The sequence below is a fragment of the Pyxicephalus adspersus genome, chromosome 7 (assembly GCF_032062135.1).
Source record: "Pyxicephalus adspersus chromosome 7, UCB_Pads_2.0, whole genome shotgun sequence".
Taxonomy (NCBI): Eukaryota; Metazoa; Chordata; class Amphibia; order Anura; family Pyxicephalidae; genus Pyxicephalus; species Pyxicephalus adspersus.
Window position 1 is genome coordinate 55,114,759 of NC_092864.1, and position 10,643 is coordinate 55,125,401.

Sequence of the window (10,643 nt, forward strand, 5' to 3'; positions counted from 1 at the left end):
AAAAAAAAAAAAAAAAAAAAAAAAAGGTTTTGAAATGACCATATTTGGCTGTTTTTAACTATATTGTATGTATTATATTCTTAGAGAAACTGATTACATTCTAGATATCAATGTAGAAAGATAATTACAAAATAAAGTTTATTATTTTTAACAGTTATAATTCGTGCCCTCAAAAGCCTCTCTTTGCCTCCTCTTTCTCCCCCTTCCCCTGTAATTGATATGTTTCATTTATGAGGCTGGCACTCCTTCAGGTTCACCTGTAGCAATTCCATAAAATCCGACTGGGTAACTGTTCTCCTTTTTCCATTGATTATAGAGAGGACACTATGCTGTTTGATGGTATTTAGCGCCAAGACAAAATGTTTGCCCCTCTGCAAAAAGGTTCAGAACTTGGGACACAGCAGCACTTACTGAACAGCCCTATCTATCCTCCAGTGAATCTTCAGTGCCAGCCTGTGAAGATTCACTCTGGTTAGGTATTATAGTGCCACCAACTGCAGTAAATTTTCAAATCTAGCATGACATTCTGATTTGTGCAATGCCCAGACTTTCCATAGGAAGTATTCCATCAAGTAAAAACAGGCCCATTTTACATAACTCCTAGAAGTATAGAGTCTGGGAAGGGGAATGAGGATTGATAATGTGACCTCTAAAATAGAACCAGCACAATTAGAAGGGACATAGTCTTGCATTGCTCCAATTGTACTTTAGAACACAGATTTAGGATAACTGTAACCAGACTTTACCATATATGTCACGTTCATGCTGGTGGCATTTTCTTTGCTGCCAATATCGAAGATGTTTGTCTCAAAATCTGTAATATGGTTAAACCGCCAAGGGAGCCACCTCTTCCAGTTCTAATTTCCTCCAAAGCATCAACAATATCATTTCTGAAAGACAAATAAAAATCGTTAGGCAGACAATAGAAACTCTTTTACTTACCTTAAATCTTTTCAGTAGTTTAAGGAAGACACAGTCATATATTCTCTTACATGTGAGTTAAGGCTGCCACCTGCATGAGGTGTGAACACTATGCAAACCTAATGTAAGCTATAATTTTATACTTAGTACAAGCAAGTAAGAGAGAAGAAACACCATCAAAAATGATCTATTAACATAGGGGACAGGCCAAACATTGAAACCATAAAAAGAGGTGAGGAGAGCTGTATCCTCTAAGGCTTAGTCTACACAGACTGTTTCTCCACCGTTTAACCTGAGGCTTTTAAAGCCCATGTTTGAAATCCCCCATGCATTACAATAGGTTAATCTACACCAGGATGTTTCCTTGAGGCACGTTTATGACATTTATCTTAAAACGCTGAAAAACGCGGGTAAAAGCATCCAATGATTTTAATGTGACGGTTTCCGCGTTTTGAGCACGTAATATGCAAATTAGTTTAAACGCGGTAAAACGCGGGAAACCCTGAAAATGTGGCATAGGGGTTTCCCTGCATTTTAAAGGCAAGCTTTAAAACGTTAATAAAAGTGCATAAAAACGCATATAAACGCAATAAGAACGTTTACATGCGTTTTTAAAAAATGTCTGTGTAGACCCAGCCTAAAGCAGAGGTCAAGTAAATTTTTTGGCAACTAGGCTATTTCAGGGGTAGGCAGGAGCACACTAGGCCAGACTCTTTCTCGAGTGCTGCCTAATGGCTCTGCCCCCCACCAGGAAATCCCTTTCCTCCGCAATGCATACGGAGAAAAGGGAATGTTCCCTATTTATCTCGGCAGTGGAAGTGTTAGCGTCGGCCGCAGTAAATAGGAAGGGGAGCTACCACACGGAGGCCCAAGAGCTGCATGCGGCCCCAGTGTTCCTGCTTCACCGCGGGATGCCGGCCAGGGGGCGCTAGGCCGGAACAAAACTACTGGCTAGGCCGTATCTGGACTAAAGACCGGAGTTTGCCAACCCCTGCTGCAAAGAAACATTTCATGGCAAGGTCAAGAATCTTGGTTACATTCATGTAATTTTCTACATGTGGGGGTGTCCAGTTCCCATGCGAAAGAAAGGACACAAAATACAATCTGTAGCAATATCAGATCGATGTTTAACCATTACAGTGTGGATTGGAAAGGTATGAACTCTGCCTGAATCATAAAAAAGCATGAGGAGAATCGGGCAAGATGCACATTAAGGAAAAGGAAAGACTGCTTTAAGATAAAATAAATTGTGATCATGACATGGTATTTGGTAGTGATATGATAAAGTGCAGAACATTCCCCATTTTTTTCACTGTTGTAACATGGGGGAAATATAGCTTACTTATAGCTTACAGAGGTAAACTGAGCAAAGCTCATGTTTAAAATTCCATTGTAGTATTTTAGAAAGTAAACACTAATGAAAAAAATAGAACCAAACACTTAAAAGTATACTAAATCAAACGGAGGCAATTGAAAGTTTTTCCTACATGCACCTAAAGCAGAGTTGTCCCACAATAACGCTAAACATGAGCTTTGCTCAGTTTACCTCTGTAAGCTATAAGTAAGATTGAATATTTAGGCAAAACTACGTTTTATTAGTCTGCTGAGAGCCTGGAGCTAAAAACACTAGCGTAAAATCACCCAACGTGGTTTAGAAAAATATAGTCAAGTTACAAATATTCCTAGACAGAGTCTCAATGATGTGGAATTACATTGATGCCAATTCCAAAGTTATCATAAGTAGAAAAGAGGAAAGTTATGGACTCCCTAGAAACACTGTTTACTTAGAGACCTAGAAATCTTGCTGGATTTGGCCTCTTAAAACTGGCAAGATGATTTAACACTTACCTGGTAATATTTTTATGATGCTTTAACAGGTATTTCACAACTTTTCTAAATTGACTTATATTTAAACTGTTGGCAACAATGCAGACAGGATGCTCAGAAGTTAGGTCAAGTTTTGGATACACACCCCATTCCTATGTGCAGTAAAAAAAAAAAAAAAAAAAAAAACTTGAAGGAAACTACCAATTCAACCAACACTGACCTATGTTGCTAATGGCATTGAAAGCTCAACAATCAGCCCATTTTTACTATTTTAGAACTCTTTTTTAGAGTGGTTGATCAATTTACCTTACCTTTTGAGCAGGTAAAGTTTACAGTGAATTTTAAAGTGGAACATTACTCTTAATGAAGTATGAAAATGAACCAAAGTAAGTTGGGGACCTTCGGCTGTCTTGATTGGCCTTGTCCAGATGATCCGGACTTTTGCCACATATTGTTAAAACACAAGGAAGAAAGAATAGGAACAAATTGTTCCAAATTAAATTTGGATCAAAGTTTTGGCAAAGGAATGCCATTTATTCTTATGTAGTGTGTTACAAAGTTTTCCAAGTTCTTAAACTTCAAAAACTGCATAATAATATTATCTGGCCTCATTGACAGCTGGTGGCATACAATACAAAATAGAGAAACAGTTGCTTGTTTCTAATTACTATAAAATCAAATCATGGTGAAGAGCTGAGGTTTGTTTATAGACAAATCTGTCATCCACAGCTGCCACAGTGCTTAGCACAAAGGCACAAACAATGCTGGTAAGCTGCAATTGTCACTGTGGAGTATAGTTCCACACACATAATGCAAACAAATAAAAGCTAAATCTAAAGGATGTCTACACAATCTTTCAAATGGATTTACATGCACCCTAAGCCAAAGACTTGATTTTTTTTTTCCAGTAACCTAAAACCTTTCCCAGAGTCCTATGAAAGGACAGTCACGCAACACATGAAAAGAACCATGTGTTATACCACCACCTACTAAGACTGAAGGCCAGTGCCTAGGGGGTCACAACCACTCCTTAACTATTTTGCTCCCTTGAAACAAACAGTAAAAGAAAACATGACAAGAAGAAAAGGAAAGGACTTTATGCCAAGTACAAAAACACCATTTTATCCATCATCTATTAAGGGATGCAGCATCATCATCAACTTCCAGATCACAAAACTACCAGCATACCTGTCTGACTTAAACTAGCCTTCATTGATACCTACACAAAAACGTGATGGTTTTGGGCCACGGTTGAAGTCACAGCCTTACAAAAGTAAGATCAGAACTGTGATGCAAATAGCCTAAGAAACACACAGTGCCTTGGAGAGGTAGGGCTTGACAACAGAATGTGGAATTTTGTCTACCCAGTCAAACTTGAACAGTGCAAAGAATAAACCTAGAAACGGCACAACTAGAAGCTGGAAGATCCTTCTACTGCAACAGTGGTGCCCTACTTCAGTCCATGAAGATCACATACCAGTCAGGATGTTTATAACCAGTTCTTAAGGAAGGCATTAGCAGGACTGATACACTATGATCAAAACTCGCTCTTTGGCTTGTGAAACAAGTGGACTTTTAATCAAGTGGAGTTAGAAAAAACAGGAGTTTGAAAACAAAAGGAGTTAAACCCTTATAGTAAGCACAAACTGTAAGTAAACATTTTTAACTCCTTGTAAAAAAACAAATAATGTTACTGGGAAGATAAGTGGTAGCAAGGTGGAAGGTTTGGTTCTGGGCTCCTAGGTGAATAATACTGTGACAGATGTGAGCAAGTCGCCTTTCTGGTATCTCACATTGGAGAGCTGGAGAAGCGCATTGCAACACTGAAATCACTGGATCACCTTGAGAGGGATCTCCTGCTCACTGAGCAGGCAGTTATTGGTTTAGATGTGGAGGGTGGAGAGGTTAGTCAGGATGAGCATGTAGGGAAGTTGGGTTAATGTAACTAGAGGCAGTGGTAGGGGCACCCAGAAAAGGAAGGCAAGCCCTGGGTTTGAGCATCCCAACATGTTTGCAAAGTTATGTGAAGATGTGCAGGTGGCAGACCCAGTGGTGGCAACTCTAGATGTTAATGCTACCTTTAACAGCCGAGAGAGCAGCACATATATAGTAGTGGTGGGGAGGGAAACACAGGAAAACACAATTGGTAGTCATAGGGGATTCTATCATCAGGAGGACTGATAGAATAGTGTGTCGCCCAGATCCCTTCAACCGAATGCTGTGTACACGAAGGAAAATGGCAGAGCTCAAGTCCAAATTCATAATAGCAATGTCTTGATGAAACTAAGATCTATCCAGCAATGCATTCTAACTAGTAGAACAAATGCTAATAAATTAGATACATAATTTTGGCAAAGGACATAGTGTTTTGGCAAGCAACCAAATTAGGCTGGCCCTCTGAGGCTATTAGGATCATTAGAACTGCACCCCATGCCTCGATTTTGTGAAGCAGCCAAGGCAAAAGTCTCAGGTGAGAAGCTATAAATCCAAAGGAAATTGAACCCACAGTGCCACCAGTGCATCAGACCAAGGAAATATTCTGAATTGAGATACCATCAGGATTACATCCCTCAACAGAATTAAAGATCCAGAAACAGACTGAAAAAATCGTCCTAATGGAGGTACCGCTTTGTGGTATCTATTAAGATTGTGTAAGAAAGTTTACGCACCAGTTTACCAGTTTACAGTGCCAGAATATGAACTGCAGAGAGCCTGCCAGAAATGGGCTGAAAAGAAGAAAAACGAAGTGGTGACCGAATAAATGGGGAAAGGTGAGTGTGTGTATATGTATGTATATGTGATTGGGTAGGTAAGGTTTTTTTTTTTTTTTTTTTGCAGTTTCCAATATTTTATATAAGGGTTAGCTCCACTTTAATACTATTGGATGTAAATGAATTTGTATGCCATGGGCAATACATCAATATCTTTAAAACACAAAGTTTCTGCAGCTTTTTTATGGAAATAATGGTTTAGAAAATCAGTCTTCAGAAAAAATTAGAAATAACTAAAACAAAAAAATCTTACCTCTTTTTCTAAAAAAAGGGATCCACTTTGCTGAAGATCACCACCATTTGAAGGCTTCTTCAAGAGTACTTTAGTATCGGTAACTGTAGTGCTATAACAAATTTTTTTGGTTTCAGGTATGCTTACACTTTCTGGGACCGACATTGGGAATCTCAAAGGAGCTGTAGGTTTGAAGTTGGTTTTCTCTGAAGTATCTATTGATTTGTCTTCATGTGGAAGCAAATTATCAGATGCCGCTGATATTTTACATGCAGGTGTTGAAATATTTGGCACAGTAGATGATACTGCAGTAGTTGCTGTAGTATTTAGTGACACTGAGCTAGAGTTCTCCATCTTACTGGATTTAAGTATAACAGAGGCTGGTTCTTTAATAGGCTGCACAGGTGTTTTTCTAGCTATGTTGGTCACAGCTTTGGTATCTCTATTTAGCATATTTGTACTGGATTTCAAGGACACTGTGTTTTTGTAAACAGGATCACCTCTAGTTGGTAGAGCTTCAGAGGCTACATCTTTACCAAAGACAAACTGGACATTAGAGTTTGAGTGTACATTTGGCTTACACATAGAAGTGTTTACAGGAGTATGCACAGAGAAAGGGGAGGCACCAGAAAATGTGTATACAGGGTAAGTATACTGAACATAAACTGGATCTGGCATGCGGCTGTATGGTAATATGCCTGAATTATTAGTATTCCATGCCCACTGATGTGAAGGTGATATGCAACCAAAAACAGCAGAAGAATTATAAGCTGGTGAAGTTGGAATTGTATGGCTCACAGCAGGGAAGGTAGCTCTGTTGTATGGCTTGTTTGATGGAATGTTATTCACATTCACCCAGTTAGATCCCCTTCTAAATTCACTATGTAAAGTAGGTTTAGAGGAATCCCCCCTATTTTCTGGAGGGGATCGAACATTGCAATTCTGAGGATCCACAGTACCATGCTTAGTTTCCTCCTCAGGTACACTGGTGGAAAACTTTTTAATCTCTTGGGAGGCAAACTGAAAATTCTGAATAGAATTCTTTACAACACGAACTTTTAATTTTTTCCCAAAAAACATCTTTCCATCCATTTCCTTCACAGCTTCTTGAGCTTTTTCTGCACAAGTAAAGATCAGGACAGCATAACTTGAGATGAAAGAAAAAAACAAATTTTTACTTTTACAAACTGTAACATTTAAAAATTGCGATAAAAAAAAAAACGATTTTCAAAACAATATATATATATATATATATATATATATACACACATACATACACACACACACACTATATATATACACACACACACACACACTGGTACCTTGGTATAAGTCTGCTTTGGAATAAGTCCAACTTGGTTTAAGTCCTGTTTGCACACAAAAAAATTTGCTTTTTTTTCCCCCTCCCAATATCTAATGAGTTATCAATTAGCAGTGATTGTAACTTATTGACAATAGCATTGTTTTTTGTTTTGTTTAGTTTAAAAGGTGTCTAACGATATTCCCCTTGAAGCAGATAGTCCTGCAAAATGCATTGGGTAATTCTGAATATCAAAAATATTCATATTGTATTTGGAGCTTAATTACTAGTTGTACCTTTTGTCTAATGTTTCAATGGACTTTAGGGTTTAAATTTGTTTTAATAAATGTACTAATACATGAAATGATATTTTAATTCAATTGTTTTGAATGTGCCACTGAAACTACCTACTTTGACCAGTCACTTCTGTGGCTGGTCCTATAGGGAGGTAGTAGGTATTGACATTTACAGGGACCTCTACCTTTTTTGTTTTTGTACCACAGACAATCAACACTTTCAGAGAGTGCAAAAGAGTTTTTTTTTTTTTTTTTAATATTTATTGCTGTCTCTAGCACAGTTTCTCTAGTTGTACTGGGACCATTGTTATATTAAAGCAGAAGTAACCCCCCCCCCCCCAAAAAAAACAAAACAAAACAAACTTGCCTTTATTCCGGCAGATCAGTCTATCCGTCGAGAGGTTTCTCCCATAGGGTCCTGCGTTGTCCAAGTATCTGTCTTAAGCCCCGCGCAAAGGGAGCGCCAGGTGCCACAATCTTCTCCACCCCGAGTCACTCGTTCTCGCACTGACCAGGGGCAAGATCGGGTGACGTACAGTGGGGAAAAAAAAACTTGCCGATCTCACCGTGCATGTGTGAAATTGGCAATATTTTTCCCTATTATGGTAAAGTTTAACAAAACAAATCCCACTTACCTTCAATCCCACAGTGCAGTCGATTGGTCCGGAGGTTTCTTTCATCGGGTCCCACATCGCCCTTGCATCAGTCTTCAGAACGGCGCCCAAAGCACCGACATCTTCTCCTCCTCTTCTTCTTCCTAAGCTACTCGACACGTGGGAGAACAGATGATGTAGATTGAGAAAGAACTTGCCGATTTTACTAGGCATGTGCAAGCTCCTTTTTTTTTTTTTTGACGAAAGGGCTCCTTCTGCACATGCCCGGGGTGCTCTGGGCATGCGCAGAAGAAGCAGCCAAGAGCCTTCCGGGATGCATGACCTAGGTATCCTGTGAGGCTCTGCGCTCCCATTCATTCTTGATAACCTAAGCCAGAGGTCGTGAAACTCCGGCCTTTAGGCCAGATATGGCCTAGCCGGTAGTTTGTTCGGGCCTAATGCCTCCTGGCCAATCCAGGTGGTAAATGTTACTTTAAATAAAAGGGTTGTCTACCCTTTTTTGTAAAGTAAAAATTCTGAGTTTAGGTACGCTTTAACAAAGTAAAAATAACATTTTAAAGTTGTCACTCAAAAACAGAGTGAATATTTGAAAGGGGAGAATCGTTTTAGCAAACTATCCAATAGAAAGATTTTTCTTTTTTTTTTTTTGCAGAGTAAAAAATTCTGTTAATTTTTTCCTGCTATATTGAAACCTTAAAACATTTTTGGCAGTGTAAAGACTCTAATTGTTTAGTTATCTCTTGTTCGAATAAAAATATATTTATAACTAGAAACTCCTCCTGTGTCACTGTCTGCATTTGTCTGTTATTTGCAACCCCTATTTAATGTACAGCACTGTGTAATATGTTGGCGCTATATAAATCCTGTTTATTATTATTAATAATAATAATAATCATAAAAATATTAGATTAAGTTTAATAATTGAAAACCAGGAGAGAAGTCACTTTAATTCACGATATAGACAAACCACAATATTTAACAGCAACACTTTACCTGGAAGTAAGGGATGATTCCTCGAGAAAAACATTAGAAACGCCATACTCCTTAAAGGCATGCTTTAAATCTACCTATATCATAAAAGAAGAGAATTTGGCATTTTTAATGTCTTTTCTGCTAATACAACTTTTTATGTTTGTGCATTGTAAAAAGCAACAGCATCAATATAAAATAAATAAATAAATGGGAATGTTATAAGAAAAGGCAAAAGGTAAAAAAATACTTTTCTAGGCACACTAAGATTTTAAGTAATGGGTTATACTGCCACCTGCAGAAGCAAAATTCAAATTGAGAGGGAAAAAGTCACATCACAAGGAACTCATCACACCCTGACAGAAGGCTCTTTACTCCACCAAGCAGCTTTGTGCATTCTGAACACCAACAGAAAAACTAGTCTTGCATGGATTATATCCACTAGTTTACGCTTAGTGGAAGGGCCACTATGGATTTTGACACATGGGTAAACCCACAGTGAGCTCCATACCTCACGATGCCCACAGAACAGTGACGAAAGGCAGTTCTCCAGGCAACAAATGACCCTGTTAACTAATACTTAAATAGGGTTAGATGGTTAGGGAGGACAGAAAGGGAAAGAAAAGGGGAAAAAGTACCCATGACATGCACCTTAGAGGATCCACATGGAAAAGTATGTACCAGCAAAAAGGAAGAGAAAAGGGTACCTCTTCTACAACTAACTGTCTTACATCACTGGAAAACTGACAAATCAACCAAGGGCTGCTTGGTCAATAAATGCCTCTTGTGAGATATCTCAGACTGTCCAAGAATCAATAAAACGCGTAGAGAACACATTCGTATAAAAAGAATTGAGTAAGGGGTAAAGTTTGGGACAATTTCACTGTTTTTTTTTTTTTTATAATACTTTTTTTTTTGAGGCTGCTGTTGGATGCCTAAATATTCCCAGTAATTGAGGTTTCTTTATTCATCCATTCAGTAGTTGGCTGACGGGCTTTCAGAAAGCCAAGTTCTTACACCATTGTTTAAATTGCCCAAGGATACTGCTGGGTCATTCAACAAATATAGGGGAAATCATTTTTACATTTGAGAACCATGCAATGAAGTAAAGTAGGGTACACCTCCTAACATTAAAAACAGCCTAACAAAATACAACAGAGTTCACAGAGTTTGGCATCCTGTAAGCTGGGCCCTCTATAATCATAAACAATGTCAAAATATTTGACTTACTGAGGAAGTGGTAGTGGTAAAATGGGAGAGATATTTAAGAGCTGGAAAAAGGGCTACAAGTGACGTTTAAAGCCAAACAAATATCCAGAAGAGTCCTGGGCCTACAAGAGGACACAGTCCATGCACAGCTCTGCCAGGTTTTAATTTTTGCAGGACTGGCAAAAAAAAAGATCACTTATGTTATCAGAATATGGAAAATGTCTCTAGGGATTCATCCAGTTTAGGGTTTAAAAACACACAGGTGACTGATTGGCAGTTCACCCAGTTAAAAGTATGGTCAAAGATCTCCCAAAGCATTCAAACCTCCGATCTAGGCATTCATTTTCCAACATATATTTCCAAACATTATTAGTTTTCCAACATATATTTCCACAGACAATATTAGTACCTTATTCACTATAGGAGCTATGTTTCCCACATGGACATAACATCTTTTTTGATCTGGTGACAACTGCTCATTCTGAAGTTTTTCTAAAATAAAAA

The 10,643-nt window shown here is 38.3% G+C and overlaps 1 protein-coding gene across 2 annotated transcripts in view; it reads right to left on the reverse strand.

The window, feature by feature from the left end:
• Positions 1-10,643, reverse strand: part of RBM44 (RNA binding motif protein 44) — a 21,779-nt gene that overhangs the window by 2,080 nt on the left and 9,056 nt on the right. Inside the window, exons 7-10 of one of the 2 annotated variants that reach the window (XM_072418531.1) lie at positions 10,549-10,631; positions 8,955-9,028; positions 5,773-6,898; positions 747-890 (exon numbers count right to left, since the gene is read on the reverse strand). In XM_072418531.1, coding sequence (XP_072274632.1) covers positions 885-890; positions 5,773-6,898; positions 8,955-9,028; positions 10,549-10,631 — 1,289 coding nt within the window. In that variant the 3' untranslated portion in view covers positions 747-884. Of the gene's footprint in view, positions 1-746; positions 891-2,495; positions 2,901-5,772; positions 6,899-8,954; positions 9,029-10,548; positions 10,632-10,643 lie in introns of those variants that run through there. The other variant, XM_072418530.1, reaches the window with a different exon arrangement.